Genomic DNA, 17,319 nt, shown 5'->3' with positions numbered 1-17,319 from the left:
ATACGCTTCTTAATTGGCGATATACTAGTGGAGGCACGTATAGAGGAGGCTCGCGGTATATTCAGTTAGATAATTAGAGGAGGAATTCTTAAGAGTCTTCGCTTATTAATATCGGCTTTTATACTCTCTATATTTTATATACTTAGGTATAAACGTCTAGTCTCCTTTATAAATTTAATTATAGCTTTAATTACGCTAATGTCTGGCTTCTAGCGCTTAATTAGGCCGTTAATATTCCTACCTCCTTTTTATCTGCATAAGTAGCCTCCTAATACATATAATAGATCCCCAAATTAATCTCTATATTACTTTCTTAGTTTAATCCTCTGCTACGCCTACCTCCTATAAGAGAAGAGGAAGTGCTATATTAACTCTATAAGCCTATAGTCGTATAACGCTATCTCTAATACATTAATTTTATAGAGATATTCCTTTAGAAATAACTTACCAGTCCATAGCTATATAAGGATAGCAGCTTTTAAGCTAATTAGCTACTGGTATAATCCTATAGCCTTTCTAAGGTAGAGTGCTACGTTAATCTTTCTTATAAACTTGCTTATATTAGATCTTCCTAATAAAAGCGGTCCTATTATTATCTTAGCTCTTTTTAATGCTTGCGTTATAAGGTACCATAAAAGGCCGTCTCTTTATAGTGGCTCCTTGCTCTTTAGTCTTATTACTGCTTTAGTAAGCTTATTAGCCTTTTTATTTCCTATAAATCCTAAGTGGCCTAGAATTTAGTATAGCGTAATATTGTTTAGTTAAAGCTTCTTTAAGATCTCTGTAACTATTTCCTAGCAGGCTCTAGCCCTCTAGCTCTATACTAATAGTAACGCTAATTATAAGTTGGAGAATATTTTTATACTAGATGCAGGTATTGGAAAACCTACTTAGTTAACAGCCGTGCACGTAGGGTTCTACGGCTAGTTAGCTACCTCGCTAATTACTAGAAGCTCTATAAGGTAGGCGTCAGCCTAATTAGAGCTCGCTACCGTTTTTAAAAGCATTGCTTTAGATAGCGTAGTATATATATTAACTCCTGCCCTACTATTATATATTAATATATTAACATATATATTAACCTACCCTAGCTTATAGTCTTTAATAATAGCTTAAGTATAATCTTTATCCTTATATATTACTATATTAGGCTTAGCTACCTACGGCGGGCATATATATGGTTTAACCTTTAGCACCCTATTTACCTAGATATCCTCATATATCTCTACTGTCCTTTAAAGTAGTAATTAGTGCCGTTTATAGAGCCTCTATCTTTAAATTATCTAATAAGAATATAATTTACTTAGTTTATGGATTAATACCTAGAACGCGATAGCCTGGTTACACAGCCTTTACTTAAGAGGGAGTAAGCCAGCTTCTACTTCTGCTATTAGTAGGGCGATAGAGCGGAACCCCCTAATAATAGCTTATACCGTAATCCTCTGCGCCTACTAAAGGAGCTATATTAACTCTTATATCGTAAGCGGATACTATATTAGTAACGCGTAGTCTATTACTAGTAGGACCGAGCTCTTAGCTAGCTGCTTAACGCTCTTAAACTACAGTTCCTTTAATCTACGCAACGCTAGCGCTACCTTAGTGGCTTTACCTACCTTATTTACTAAATATACCTTAAACCGTAGCTCCTTATTAAGGATTACCCTAAGGATTTTAACTTCCTAAGTTGGGGGGATCCCTTTTCCTTTAAATTAGAGCGGCGTGGTGGTATCCCTACCTACTTCTTTATATCTAGTAAGGTAGATAAATAACGTTTTCTTCGCTTTAAATTAGGCTCTACTAGTCCTCTCCTATTTCTTAAGCATTGGTATAATCTTACCCTAGATAATCTGCGTATTTTCCTCTACTATAGGGCCTATAACCTATACCAAGTAGTTATTAATAAAGGCTATAGAGCTGCTATTTTTAGGTGCGCTTTATATAAGATCCGCGTTAAAGAATAGAAAAAGTATTAAGGCTAGTGCTAATCCCTACGGGAGACCTGCCTACGGAAGCGCCTATACCTTTAATATATATCTATTAACTAGGATATAGGCTTAACGGTTTATATAAAAGTCTTATACCTATTATATAATCGTCTAAGGTATCTAACGCTGCCATAATCTCCTAATTTCTGGCTCTATAGCTATATTATTATATACACCCTTAACATTAAATAATACTAAAGACAGCGTCTTTTTTCCTCTTTATACTCTAAATACGTCCTTATAGAGATATAATAGCGTATATATTATTAACCTTTACTTTCTAGCTCTAAAGTACGTCTTAAGTAGTAGGCTGTGTTCCTCTACTAGGTATACTATCCTCTCCGCTACTAGCGATTTAAGTGCTTTTCCTAGCGTTAGAAGGAGGGAGATCGGCCTATAGTTATTTGCTACCGTATAGTCCCCCCACTTTAGCTTCTATAGCGGTATAATCTTTACTACCTTCTATTCCTAGGGTACCTTTCCTATCTTAAGTAATTTGGTAAAGAGAGTGGTAATCTTACCACTTAGTATAGGCTATAGCTCTTACTATACCCTAGCTAATAGGCTATCCCTTTTAGGAGCCTTATTTAGGCTAGCCCTAAACATAGCTACCTTAACCTTATATTTAGCGATAGGCTTCTACAGCAATTAGTTATAGCTAGTTATAACTTTCTTCTCTTATTCGCACAGCGGCGGGACTAGAAAAAATGCCTAGAGTAGTTCTCTTATAATATTATAGTTCTCTATAATAACTTCTCCCTATCTTCTATCCTTCTTAATTAGCGGTATTCTAGCGAACGCGGATATAGCCTACGGATTAAGGTATTTTAATGCTTTCTATATATTATTACTGTTACTAAGGAATTCGTCCTAATAGAGCTTCCTATATCGCCGAATAGTCCTATAAAAGAGCTTTTTCGCTCTTGCTATAATATTATATAGCTTAGGGTTATCCCTTTCTTACTTCCGTATCGCGCTATTCCTATTCCTCTAGTATATATATAACTTCCTTAGCGTTATAAGGTCTTTATTCTACCATCTTTTTATATATAGTAATAGTCTAGCCTATTAGTAGTGTACTTTAAGGGCTTTATTAACCCACCTATTAAGGTAGTTAACTATTTCGTCTATATCTTCTATAGGGAATTCTATCTCTTTCTATCGCTCCACATCTTCTTATATCTTATTTTAGTTTGCATTTTTAATAAGTAGCCTTTCCTAGCTCTCCTGCGTGCCTATATTAACCTAAAAGCTAGTATAAATAGCTCTATAGTCTAATCTATACTTATGCTTTTAAATAGTATACTTTACTAGTTTACTTACTAGGCCTAGGGTTATAAGTATAAGGTTAATTATTAATATTCGCCCTACGTCGCTTTTAAATATAGGTATTTTTATTAGAAGTAGGCTCTAGAATAACTAGTCCGCTATAAAGTTAATAATTAATACGCTTTCTTTTTGCGTTAATATAGTACTAATATAACTTCCTCCCTATAGCAAATTGTGCCGATTAAAGTTACTTATAATTATTACCTCGGTATATAGGTCGCGTAATAGTTTACCCTAGATTAGCCTATTAATTATCTCTAGTCTACTAAAGAGCTCCTCTAGGTTTTCTTCCTTAGTTCTCCTTAAATATCTATCTGGAATATATACTAATATAATTATAAGTCTCCTTTAGCTAATATGCGCTATTACTGCTATAATATCTACTAAATCTACCTATAGTTGTATAGCTGCTAGCTCTCTAGATGCCTAGATATATAACCTAACTAGGGGATACCGCTATTACTTACCTATTAGGACAAACCTTATCTACTAGGGATTTAAGCCAGCTAGCACTACTTCCCTATTTAAAAGAAAGTAGTAAGGCTCCTAGCCTAGAATAAAGTAGAAGTCCGCTAGCGCTTTATTATTATATAGCGCATACTACGCCTCCCTATACTTTTTTATATTCGCCTAAAGGATCTAGAGTTCTCTATTTATAGCGCTGTTATATAAAAATCCTATCTATCTCTTTCCTATATACTAGGCATTTACGGTATAAGGTTTAATAAGGACCTTAGTAGTTTACATAGTATAGATTTACTATCTTATACTAGAAATGGCCTTCCCGCCTATATATTTTGTATATATTAGGTTATATATAGTCTCTAGCCCTATATCTAAACCTTTTGCATTTATAGCATGCTATAGGGGTATATTGCTCCTTAAATAGTGATATAATAATCGCGCCTCCCCTAAATAATACGTTGTTTGACGTAAGCAGCTTCTTTATATCCTCCTTTATTACCACTTTAATAATTACTAACGCGTACTAGCCACGCGGCCTTAGTTATCCTAGCTATCTTATTATATATACCTCTACCCTATTCTCTACCCTAAAGCGCTCTATAGCTAACTTACTTACTTTTCTACTATTAATATCCATTGCTAAAGGTACTTTAACCCAGTCTGCCTTAACTATATACCACTTAGGTTTAATAAGCCTCGCCCTAGGGATATACGGTTTAAGCTATTAAGTAATTATCTACCTAAACGCAGCTTCTTTATCTTTTTCCACTAAGAATTTAATAATACTTACGCTATCGCTTATTCGCTATATACGGAAGTTCTTAAGTATAGCTCCCGTAAGCCCCTTAATATCCTTTATACCTTACGTAATAGTTTACTTTACTACTTTAGTAGTAGCTACCCTCTCTATTACCTCTAAATCTACTTAGCTAATATCTATTACTAACTACTAATTAGGTTCCTTAGGGTTCCTAGCGCTTATTATTTATAGTAAGGTTATCTCTAACCCTACTATACCTCTACTAGCCGCTACTAATGCCTATAATTATATTAGAGCTAAGGGAGTATTTAGTTATACTCGCAAGGACTAGATAGCCTTTTAGAGTTTAACGTTTTACTTTTTAAAGCTTTACTATTCTGATTTAATATCTATAAGGTTATTTTTAATACTCTTAATAATGCTATTCTAGTTTGTAATAATATTGCTCTACTATACTATAGTTTCTTTAAGGCTTTTAATAAGTTAATAAAATTTGTTATAATTAATACCTTCTTCTTTATATTTAGGTAAAGTAAAGACTCTTACTATAGGGAATGGAGGCAGTATATGCTGTGTAGCTTATAGTCCAGTTTATAGTGCGGTTGTTTACTATTTAAACTATACTAATATTTAGGCTCGTGTCCTTAGCGACTACTAGGCCTCTTATACCTTCGCGCTTAGTTTCTTTATACGTTTTAGTAAAGCTGCTAGCGGGTCTAAAGGTAGTATTGCTAATACGCGTTTAGGGGTTAAAGCAGCTATTAGGGTTTTAGGGCTTCGTTTAGTAGGCCATAGGGGCCGCCTTATAGCGGGAACTAGCTAAATAAAAGACTAGGATTTAATTAAAAGAATGTCCGAGATAAATATCCTCCTCTTTTAAAAGTTTCCTCGCTACCTTTCGCGTATACGCCTCTTAAACGTATGTATATATATATATATATATATATTCTATTATAGCCATACACCATTTAGGGTATAGGCCGTTACAAAGCGCTAACTAAATACTTCCTGCTATTAATATACTTACTCCAGTTTAGAAGCCAACTATAAGAACTATATATCTATTACCTAATACTATACTTAACTAAGGAAAAAATAAAGAAAAGTAATATGTTACTATTAAAGAAAGTTAAAGTTTAAAGGCGAGCCTAAGTAAGTAGTTTTTAATGCCTTATATCCATAGGGCTATTTTAGCATTATACGCTTCTTAATTAGCGACGTACTAGTAGAGGCATATATAGAGAAGGCTCGCGGTATATTCGGTTAGATAATTAAAGAAGGAATTTTTAAAAGTCTTTGCTTATTAATGTCGGCTTCTATACTCTCTATATCTTATACGCTTAGGTGTAAATATTTAGTCTCCTTTATAAATTTAATTGTAGCTTTAACTACGCTAATGTCTGGCTTTTAGCGCTTAATTAGGCCGTTAATATTCCTGCCTCTTTCTTATCTATGTGAGTAGCCTCCTAATATATATAATAGATCCCCAAATCGATCTCTATATTACTCTCTTAGTTTAATCCTTTACTACGCCCACCTCCTATAAGAGAAGAGGAAGTGCTGTATTAACTCTATAAGCCTATAGTCGCATAACGCCGTCTCTAATATATTAATTTTGTGGAGATATTCCTTTAGAAATAACTTGCCGGTCTATAGCTGCGTAAAAATAGCAGCTTCTAAGCTAATTAGCTGCTAGTATAATCCTACAGCCTTTCTAAGGTAGAGTACTACGTTAATCTTCCTTATAAACTTACCTGTATTAGATCTTTTTAATAAAAGCGGTCCTATTATTATCTTAGCTCTTTTTAACGCTTGCGTTATAAGGTACTATAGAAGGCCGTCTCTTTATAGTGGCTCCTTGCTCTCTAGTTTTATTACTGCTTTAGTAAGCTTATTAGCCTTCTCATTTCCTATAAATCCTAAGTGGCCTAGAATCTAGTATAGCGTAATATTATTTAGCTAAAGCTTCTTTAAGATCTCTGCAACTATTTCCTAGCAGGCTTTAGCTTTCTAGCTCTATATTAATAGTAACGCTAATTATAAGTTAGAGAATATTCTTATACTAGATATAGGTATTGGAAAACCTATTTAGTTAATAGCCGTATATATAGGGTCCTATGGCTAGTTAGCTACCTCGCTAATTACTAGAAGCTCTATAAGGTAGGCGTCGGCCTAATTAAAGCTTACCACCATTTTTAAAAGCGTTACTTTAGATAGCGTAGTATATACACCAACTCCTGCCCTACTATTACGTACTAATATATTAACGTATATATTAACCTGCCCTAGCTTATAGTCTTTAATAATAGCTTAAGTATAATCTTCGTCCTTATATATTACTATATTAGGCTTAGCTACCCACGGCAGGCATATATACGGTTTAACCTCCAGTACCCTATTTACCTAGATATCTTCGCATATCTCTACTATCCTCTAAAGCGGCGATTGGTGCCGTCTATAGAGCCTCTGTCTTCGAATTATTTAATAAGGATGTAATTTGCCTAGTTTATAGATTAACACCTAGAACGTAATAGCCTAGTTACGCAGCCTTTGCTTAAGAGGGAGTAAGCCGGCTTTTACTTCCGCTATTAGCAGGATAATAGAGCTAAACCCCCTAATAATAGCTTATGCCGTAATCCTCTACGCCTACTAGAGGAGCTATATTAACTCTTATATTACAAGCGGGTACTATATTAGCGACGTATAGTTTACTACTAGTAGAACTAAGCTCTTAGCTAGCTGCTTAACGCTTTTAAACTATAGTCCCTTTAATCTACGCAACGCTAGCGCCACCTTAGTGGCTTTGCCTGCCTTATCTACTAGGTACGCCTTAAACCATAGCTCCTTATTAAGGATTACCCTAAGGATTTTAACTTCCTAAGTTAGGGGGATCCCTTTTCCTTTAAATTGAAGCGGCGTAGTAGCATCCCTACCTACTTCTTTATATCTGGTAAGGTAAATAAATAATGTTTTCTTCGCTTTAAATTAGGCTCTACTAGTCCTCTCCTATTTCTCAAGCATCGGTATAATCTTGCCCTAGATAATCTGCGTGTTTTCCTCCGCTATAGGGCCTATAACCTATACTAAGTAGTTATTAATGAAGGCTATAGAGCTACCATTTCTAGGTATACTTTATATAAGATCCGCGTTAAAGAATAAAAAGAGTATTAGGGCTAGTGCTAATTCCTATGGGAGACCTGCCTACGGAAGCGCCTATACCTCTAATATATATCTATTAACTAGGATATAGGCTTAACAGTTTGTATAAAAGTCCTATACCTATTATATAATCGTCTAAGGTATCTAACGCTGCCGTAATCTCCTAATTTCCGGCTCTATAGCTATATTATTATACGCACCCTTAATATTAAATAATACTAGAGATAGCATCTTTTTTCCTCTCTACGCTCTAAATACGTCCTTATAGAGATATAATAGCGTATATATTATTAACCTTTACTTCCTAGCTCTAAAGTACGTCTTAGGTAGTAGGCTATGTTCCTCTACTAAGTATGCTATTCTCTCCGCTACTAGCGATTTAAGTGCTTTTCCTAGCGTTAGAAGGAGGGAGATTGGCCTATAGTTATTTGCTACCATATAGTCCCCCTACTTTGGCTTTTATAGTAGTATAATCTTTACTACCTTCTATTCCTAGGGTACCTTTCCTATCTTAAGTAATTTGGTAAAGAGAGTAGTAATTTTACTACTTAGTACGGGCCACAGCTCTTACTATACCCTAGCTAGTAGGCCGTCCCTTTTAGGAGCCTTATTTAGGCTAGCCCTAAATACAGCTACCTTAACCTTATATTTAGCGATAGGCTCCTATAGCAATTAGTTATAGCTAGTTATAGCTTCCTTCTCTTATTTATATAGCGGCGGGACTAGAAAGAATGCCTAGAGTAGTTCTTTTATAATATTATAGTTCTCTATAATAACTTCTCCCTATCCTCCATCCTTCTTAATTAGTGGTATTTTAGTAAACGCGGATATAGCCTACGGATTAAGGTATTTTAACGCTTTCTATATATTGTCACTATTACCGAGGAATTTGTCCTAATGGAGCTTCCTATATCGCCGAATAGTCCTATAAAAGAGCTTCTTTGCTCTTACTGCGATATTATATAGCTTAGGGTTATCCCTTTCTTACCTCCGTATTACGCTATTCCTATTCCTCTAGTATATATATAACTTCCTCAGCGTTATAAGGTCTTTATTTCACCATCTTTTTATATACGGTAATAGTCTAGCCTATTAGCAGTATACTTTAAGGGCTTTATTAACCTACCTATTAAAGCAGTTAACTATTTTGTCTATATCTTCTATAAGGAATCCTATCTCTTTCTATTGCTCCACGTCTTCTTATATCTTGTCCTAGTTTGTATTTTTAATAAGTAGCCTCTCCTAGCTCTCCTACGTGTTTATATTAACCCAAAAGCTAGTATAAATAGCTCTATAGTCTAATCCGTACTTATACTCCTAAATAGCGCACTTTACTAGTTTACTTGCTAGGCCTAGGGTTGCAAGCATAAGGTTAATTATTAATGTTCGCCCCATATTACTTTTAAATATAGGTATTCCTACTAAAAGTAGGCTCTAGAGTAACCGGTCCGCTATAAAGTTAATAATTAGTGCGCTTTCTTCCTACGTTAATATAGTACTAATATAACTTCCTCCCTATAGCGGATTATACCGATTAAAGTCACCTATAATTACTACCTTAGTGTGTAGGTTGCGTAATAGTTTACCCTAAATTAGCCTATTAATTATCTCCAGTCTACTAGAGAGCTTCTCTAAGTTCTCTTCCTTAGTTCTCCTTAAATATCTATCTAAAATATATACCGACATAATTATAAGTCTCCTTTAGCTAATATGCGCTACTACTACCGTAATATCTACTAAATCTACCTATAGCTATATAGCTGCCAGCTCTTTAGATGCCTAAATATATAACCTAACTAGGGGATACCGCTACTACCTACCTATTAGGACGAACCTTATCTACTAGAGATTTAAGCTAGCTAGCACTACTTCCCTATCTAAGAGAAAGTAGTAAGGCTCCTAGCCTAGAATAAAGTAAAAGTCTGCTAGCGCTTTATTATTATATAGCGCATACTACGCCTCCCTATACTTCTTTATATTCGCCTAGAGGATTTAAAGTTCTTTATTTATAGCGCTATTGTGTAAAAATCCTATCTATCTCTTTCCTATATACTAGGTATTTACGGTATAAGGCTTAATAAGGACCCTAATAGTTTACATAGTATAGATTTACCGTCTTATACCGGAGATAGCCTTCCCGCCTATATATTTCGCACGTATTAGGTCGTATATAGTCTCTAGCCCTATGTCTAAACCTTCTATATTTATAGCATGCTATAGGGGTATATTGCTTCTTAAATGGTGATATAATAATTGCGCCTTCCCTAAATAATATATTGTTTAACATAAGCAGCTTCTCTACATCCTCCTTTATTGCTACTTTAATAATCACTAACACGTGCTAGCCGCGCGGCCTTAGTTATCCCAGCTATTTCATTATATATACCTCTACCCCATTCTCTACCCTAAAGCGCTCTATAGCTAACTTACTTACTTTTTTGCTATTAATATCTATTGCTAAAGGTACTTTAACCTAGTCCGCCTTAACTATATACTACTTAAGTCTAATAAGCCTTGCCCTAGGGATATACAGTTTAAGCCATTAAGCAGTTATCTACCTAAATGTAGCTTTTTTATCTTTTTCCACTAAGAATCTAATAATGCTCGCGCTATTGCTTATTTGCTATATACGGAAGTCCTTAAGTATAGCTCCTATAAGCCCCTTAACATCCTTTATACCTTACGCAATAGTTTACTTTACTACTTTAATAGTAGCTACCCTCTCTATTGCCTCTAAACCCGCTCGGCTAACGTCTATTATTAGCTACTAATTGGGTTCCTTAGGGTTCCTAGCGCTTATTGTTTATAGTAAGGTTATCTCTAACCCTACTATACCTCTACTAGCCGCTACTAATACCTATAATTATATTAGAGCTAAGGGAGTGTTTAGTTACGCTTATAAGGACCAGATAGCCTTTTAGAGTTTAGTATTTTACTTTTTAAGGCTTTACTATTCTAATTTAATGTCTATAAGGTTATTTCTAATGCTCTTAATAATGCTATTCTGGTTTGTAATAATATTACTCTGCTATACTATAGTTTCTTTAAGGCTTTTAATAAGTCGATAAAATTTATTATAATTAATACCTCCTCCTTTACGTTTAGGTAAGGTAGAGACTCTTACTATAGGGAATAGAGGCAGTATATGCTATATAGCTTATAGTCCGGTTTATAGTGTAGTTGTCTACTGTTTAAACTGTGCTAATATTTAGGCTTATGTCCTTAGTAACTGCTAGGCCTCTTACACCTTCACGCTTGGTTTCTTTGTACGTCTTAGTGGAGCTGCTGGCGGGTCTAGAGGTAGTATTGCTGATACGCGTTTAGGGGTTAAAGCAGCCATTAGGGCTCCGGGGCTTCGTTCGGTGGGCCGCAGGGGCCGCCTTATAGCGGGAACTAGCTAAACGAAAGACTAGGATTCGATTAAAAGAATGTCCGAGATGAATATCCTCCTCTTTCAAAAGTTCTACGCCTGATGCTTGTACGTAGCCTCCACGCCTCTTAAACAAGGGTGTGGCCAGAGCGGGTCGGCCGCCCTCCCTGCTAGCGTGATTAAGGTCTACCCCTTGAAACCTAAGGGTGGCAAATCTTTAAGCTTAAAGGTGGTTCTGTTACTAGCTATCTTGTCACTAATCTTAAGAATTTTAGAAGCTTTGCTCTGTACAGTCGCAAATTACCCAACTACGTATGTAGGCATCGTGTTATGGATGTATCTAGAAGCTTCTCCAATAGGAAATCTGATAAAGCTCTAAAGTTCTTAAAAACTCCGGCTTAACGGCAAACCTTGCGGCGTCTCTATAAGTACAATCACTCTTGTTCCCGACACTTTACTATCCCTCGGTCTGCCTAAAATCCTTTGGGTTAATGCCATGGTACGTGTTCTATGTACTTCGTCAGTTGATATCTCGCTGTTATGAGAATAGGTGACTCCGTACACTGGTACTACTCCCAGTTATTCTAATCCCGTCTGTGGCTGTGCTATAAGCATGGCCCATCACCACTCCTCGGTTGTTGTCAATCTTGTCTCTAAAGTTAACGTCCCCCATGTGGACCGAGTATTTCTATCCGTTCTTAGCTAGCTTTAGGTGTAGTGAAGACATGTCAAACCTGGCTCTCCTCTGCAGACCCTCTAAGTCTCCTGTCAAGGTCCGAGATCCATTGGCTCAACCTCTGTGAAATGTTCTTGTATCCCTCCCTGTCTTCATCCTCGAACTTGCACATGTCAACATGGTTTGCCTGGATCGATTGTGGGTCAATCCCTGGCAGGCAAGCTGATTCCTTAGGTACGATGGTCCCAATCTTCTTCCCCAACTTGTATATGGCATACTGCTCAAAGAAACAAGCTACCTCCATAAACTGCCTTGTTTCCGACCGATCTCGTGCTTTCAGGAACTTCTGGAAGTTATCGTTGATGCTCATGAGCTTTGCTGAGCGTTCTTCAAGATCCTTCACATCCTCCTTATGTGTCGTGCTAATCCAGTCTAAAATCTTAAGCGCCCTGCCTGCCCACTTCGCTTTCGAAGATCCTTCAAACGGTGTTCCAAGAAAAACGGCTCCAATTGTCTTTTCCACAAGGCTGGTGCTGGCCAGGTCCGTTCCGTGATGCCGTGCTAATGCATTGGCGCATACTAGACCTCCTAAGCTGTGTGAGACAAGAATAATGGGACGTTCCAACTGTGGTAGTTATATTGTTAGCTTGCCTCCTGTGCACGGAGGTATGGGCGCCTATTCCCTACAGTGTTGGTTGTCTCACGCAAGCCGATAAGGCTCTGGAAGAGTGCAGTTGAGTGGTCGTCAATAGTCAACTGCCCTGAGATAAACTTTGGCCCGTAGAACGGATAGAAATGAGCAAAATCTGCGTTATAACCAAAAGAAAGTATGCGAGCTGTTGGGCAGGCTTGAGGCAAGAGATCTTTGGGCCAAAATAGCACTCTGTCATGGCCCTCCCATGTCCAAGTCTTAACCCTATCGCCACCAAGTCCATGTATGAAGACAATGCTGCTCTCATTAGTTAAAGCTTGAGGGGAGCACTGATGCCTTGTACATACTCTATGCTTGCCTCTGGGGTATTGAAAAGAGGGTCTGCCAATCCATATTGTTCGGTCATATTGGTAGCAAAATAGCAAAAAAACACTGACAGCGCAGGAAGTTAGGTATTACCTAGGTAGAAGTTATATGGTGGGGTAGGCGGGCGCTATGCCCCACCATAATCAGACCACGTTTGCGGCAACCATTGCGCCTCCGCTATTTTGTCCTATCGCACCAAATTATTTGAAAAATTGCGAGATAATTTTGCTTCCGTCGCTCGCGATGCCCGTTGTTTGTATAGAGAAACGCTTTATTATGCTGCTTCCAGCCCTAAGAAGTACTAATACTAAATTCCGTCCCCACAAGAGTAGAATAAAAAAGAAGTCCATTAGGGAAGCTTATTCGCCATAGAGTGGAATCTAATAACGTGTTTACGCCGATGGACGTGATTTGGTGCAGCCTTGAAGGTGGGGCACTAGATGACCCTTAGACACTTCGTGGCTGTCTTCCCAGCTACCGTTCATTAGAAGCGGCTCTACCTCTAATATTTATGCTTTCCAACAATAAAAATGAGCGACCAGCCAATAGAGATCTTAAGCGCGAAGAATTTTGGCCCGATTCCCGACAACAGCGGTGTTGTGGTTGGTGGAGATGTCTCGGGCCCCGCAACGATCATTGGTACGTGTCATGTTCAAGCAGGTTGATATTATGCTAACCTCGGAATCAGGCAGGCAGACAACTTATAACATAAACCAAGGTAATTTAGCGTCTTTAGTGGTATACTGCTGTGCAATTATTGACAGAATTGGCTAATGTTGGTTGTTACGTTTAGGGGATCCACTTCAACTGCTCCCTTTCGCTCCGCAAGCGTCCTTTAACGCTGCTGGAAACGACGATGACTCACTCTGCCTTCATAACACGCGAGTCGAAATCCTTAAGCAGATTAATACATGGGCTAATGGAGATGACGGGAGATATATCTTTTGGCTAAGTGGCTGGGCGGGGGTAGGGAAATCTACCATAGCTCGCACAATAGCCCGCGAATACTATGACAAAGAATGTTTTATGGCAAGCTTTTTCTTCTCAAGAGGCGGCGGGGACGTGAGCCATACAGGGAAGTTTGTTGGCACTATTGCTTTACAACTGGCTCAGAGATGCGCCGCCTTTAAGTCTTTACTCCTTAACGCGGTATCAAACAACGAAGTCATCGCCGGCACGGTCTTAAAAGATCAATGGAATGAGCTCGTTCTGCAACCACTATCTAAGCTGGAAGCTGGTTCGTTTCAGGCCCCTTTACTTCTCATAATTGATGCGCTAGATGAGTGCGATAAAGAAAGCGACGTAAGACAGGTACTTCAACTGTTGAGTGATTCCCGACACTTAGGTCGTCTCCATTTCCGGGTGTTCATTACAAGCAGGCCAGACATACCTGTCCGACATGGGTTTTTAGTCGTCCCTGGCCAGGATCGTCAGGATTTCGTGCTTCACAACATATCACAGTCCATTGTTGACGGTGATATTTTTACCTTTCTGCAGCATGCTCTTTCAGATATTCAGCAGAAATTCGCCCTTACTAAGAATTGGCCAGGAGATGAAGCTATCAAGCATTTAGTTCGGAAGAGCGCCGGTCTATTTATCTGGGCATCAACTGCGTGTCGGTTCATTAGTAAAGGCAGACAATTGGCTTCGAACAGGCTCTCTTTGGTCCTTGAAGGCGCTCCTACCACTCAGCCTGAAGAAGAACTGAATAGAATATACACAACGGTCCTTAAGAGTTCTGTCGGAGATTACTTTGATGAGCAAGATAAAGAAGAGGTATATTACTCTCTTAGAAAGACGCTGGGAACTATTATTATTCTCTTTTCGTCGCTGCCTACCCTTTCATTAGCTAAATTGCTACACATTGATACAGAAGAGATTGGGCGGACGCTAGGGGACCTCCACTCAATCCTTGATTTCCCAAAAGATCCAACCCAACCAGTCCGACCCCACCATCCTTCATTGCGCGATTTCCTCCTCAGCCCGCAGAGATGCCGCGATCCGCAGTTCTGGGTTGATGAAAAGAAGGCGCATAAAGCGATGGTAAATCACTGTATTCAGCTCATGTCTCAGAAGCTCAACCAAAAAGACTTGTGTGGCTTAGGGGATCCCGGTGCTAGAGTGGCACAAGTCCCACCCGAGAATCTCGCACGTTGTTTTCCGGCAGAGCTTCAGTATGCATGTGAGTACTGGGTCCAGCATCTTCAAAGGAGTGGTACTCAACCCTATGACGACGACCAAGTACATCAGTTTCTACAGGAGCATTTACTTCACTGGCTTGAGGCCCTTAGCTGGATGGGAAAGACTTCAGAAGGGATTCTTGCGATATTGTCCTTAGAGGCTCAAATTCCAGTAAGTCTAAGACTCTTTGGAGTATACTGGGTGATTCTAACTAATTTATACCTAGGCCGATAAAAGTCCCAATCTATACATGTTTGTCCATGATGCGAAGCGATTCGTCCTATATAATCGATTAGTAATTGAACAGGCACCCCTCCAGCTATATTGCTCGGCCCTCATCTTTGCTCCGGAGAAGAGTATCATTCGGAGACGATTTGAGAAGTGTATCCCTACCTGGATCCAAATGAAGCCAAGAGTGCAAGTAAATTGGAGCGCGGCGCTACAGACGCTCGAGGGCCATTCAAGACCGGTCACGTCAGTGGCCTTCTCGCCGGACGGCAAGCTGGTGGCGTCAGGCTCGTACGACAAGACGGTTTAGGCTCTGGGACGCCGTTACGGGAGCGGCCCTGCAGACGCTCGAGGGCCATTCAAACTCGGTCACGTCAGTGGCCTTCTCCGCCGGACGGCAAGCTGGTGGCGTCAGGCTCGCACGCACGACAGGACGGTCAGGCTCTGGGACGCCCGTTACGGGAGCGGCCCCTGCAGACGCTCGAGGGCCATTTAAACTGGGTCACGTCAGTGACCTTCTCGCCGGACGGCAAGCTGGTGGCGTCAGGCTCGGACGACAGGACGGTCAGGCTCCTGGGACGCCGTTACGGGAGCGGCCCTGCAGATGCTCGAGGGCCATTCAAGACCGGTCACGTCAGTGGCCTTCTCGCCGACGGCAAGCTGGTGGCGTCAGGCTCGGACAACGGGACGGTCAGGCTCTGGGACGCCGTTGCGGGAGCGGCCCTGCAGACGCTCGAGGGCCATTCAAGACCGGGTCACGTCAGTGCCTTCTCGCCGGACGGCAAGCTGGTGGCGTCAGGCTCGGACGACGGGACGGTCAGGCTCTGGACGCCGTTACGGAGCGGCCCTGCAGACGCTCGAGGCCATCCAGACTCGGTCACGTCAGTGGCCTTTCTCGCCGGACGGCAAGCGGTGGCGTCAGGCTCCATAGGACCGGTAGGCTCTGGGACGCCCGTTACGGGAGCGGCCCTGCAGACGCTCGAGGGCCATTCAAACTGGGTCACGTCAGTGGCCTTCTCGCCGGACGGCAAGCTGGTAGCGTCGGGCTCGCACGACGAGACGGTCGCTCTGGGACGCCGTTACGGGAGCGGCCCTGCAGACGCTCGAGGGCCATTCAAGACCGTCACGTCAGTGGCCTTCTCGGCCGGACGGCAAGCTGGTGGCGTCGGGCTCGCATGACGAGACGGTCAGGCTCTGGGACGCCGTTACGGGAGCGGCCTGCAGAACGCTCGAGGGCCATTCAGACCTCGGTCACGTCAGTGGCCTTCTCGCCGGACGGCAAGCTGGTGGCGTCAGGCTCGGACGACAGGACGGTCAGGTTCTGGGACGCCGTTACGGAGCGGCCCTGCAGACGCTCGAGGCCATTCAGACTGGGTCACGTCAGTGGCCTTCTCGCCGGACCGGCAAGCTGGTGGCGTCAGGCTCGGACGACGGGACGGTCAGGTTCTGGGACGCCGTTACGGGAGGCGGGCCCTGCAGACGCTCAAGGGCCATTCCAAGCCTGGGTCACGTCAGTGGCCTTCTCGCCGGACCGGCAAGCTGGTGGCGTCAGGCTCGGATGACAGGACGGTCCAGGCTCTGGGACGCCGTTACGGGAGCGGCCCTGCAGACGCTCGAGGGCCATTCAAACTGGGTCACGTCAGTGGCCTTCTCGCCGGACGGCAAGCTGGTGGCGTCAGGCTCGCACGACGGGACGGTCAGGCTCTGGGACGCCGTTACGGGAGCGGCCCTACAGACGCTCAAGATTGGTGTGGTTATTAATAACCTTTTATTCTCCACTTTGGGTCAATACCTAAAAACAGATAGGGGAGTAGTGGATATAACTTCTCTTAAGGTATCGCTAGATTCTTTAGAGCGGTTGCGTACTCTAATTGTGTCGAATAATTGGGTAAAGGAGAAGGGGAGGAATATTCTTTGGCTTCCTCCTAACTATCGAGCAACTTGTGTGGCTGTTTGGGATGCAAAAGTTGTATTAGGACACTCATCAGGGGGTATATCATTTCTTCAATTTAAAGAAGGGTTAAAGGGTTAAAGCTTATAGTAGAGTAGTGATATATTAAGGTTATAATGGTCTTATAAATAATATATATTATTTTCCTTATATCTCTATTTTATAGAGGGTTAAGGGGAACGTGTACCTATATAGAC

The 17,319-nt window shown here is 40.7% G+C and overlaps 2 protein-coding genes across 2 annotated transcripts; one reads left to right on the top strand and one right to left on the bottom strand.

Moving 5' to 3' along the window:
- Window positions 1-11,606: 11,606 nt before the first annotated feature.
- K441DRAFT_681166 (putative ribonuclease p/mrp subunit) lies at window positions 11,607-12,802 on the bottom strand (the record flags this gene model as incomplete). The annotated part of the gene is made up of 4 exons (XM_067651440.1): window positions 11,607-11,756; window positions 11,803-12,369; window positions 12,432-12,693; window positions 12,744-12,802. 4 exons carry the CDS (start codon window positions 12,800-12,802, stop codon window positions 11,607-11,609), a joined length of 1,038 nt encoding a protein of 345 aa, XP_067498836.1.
- Window positions 12,803-13,254: 452 nt separating this feature from the next.
- On the top strand, window positions 13,255-17,203 carry K441DRAFT_708332 (WD40 repeat-like protein; the record flags this gene model as incomplete). Its single annotated transcript, XM_067653767.1, has 7 exons — window positions 13,255-13,401; window positions 13,556-15,114; window positions 15,170-15,475; window positions 15,516-15,544; window positions 15,810-16,107; window positions 16,211-16,919; window positions 17,016-17,203. The coding sequence occupies exons 1-7, from the start codon at window positions 13,293-13,295 to the stop codon at window positions 17,201-17,203; spliced, it is 3,198 nt and encodes a 1,065-aa protein (XP_067498835.1). The 5' UTR covers window positions 13,255-13,292.
- Between the last annotated feature and the right edge of the window lie 116 nt (window positions 17,204-17,319).

The sequence above is a fragment of the Cenococcum geophilum genome (assembly GCF_001692895.1).
Source record: "Cenococcum geophilum 1.58 unplaced genomic scaffold K441scaffold_57, whole genome shotgun sequence".
Classification (NCBI taxonomy): domain Eukaryota; kingdom Fungi; phylum Ascomycota; class Dothideomycetes; order Gloniales; family Gloniaceae; genus Cenococcum; species Cenococcum geophilum.
This window is presented reverse-complemented; position numbering and strand designations above follow the sequence as displayed.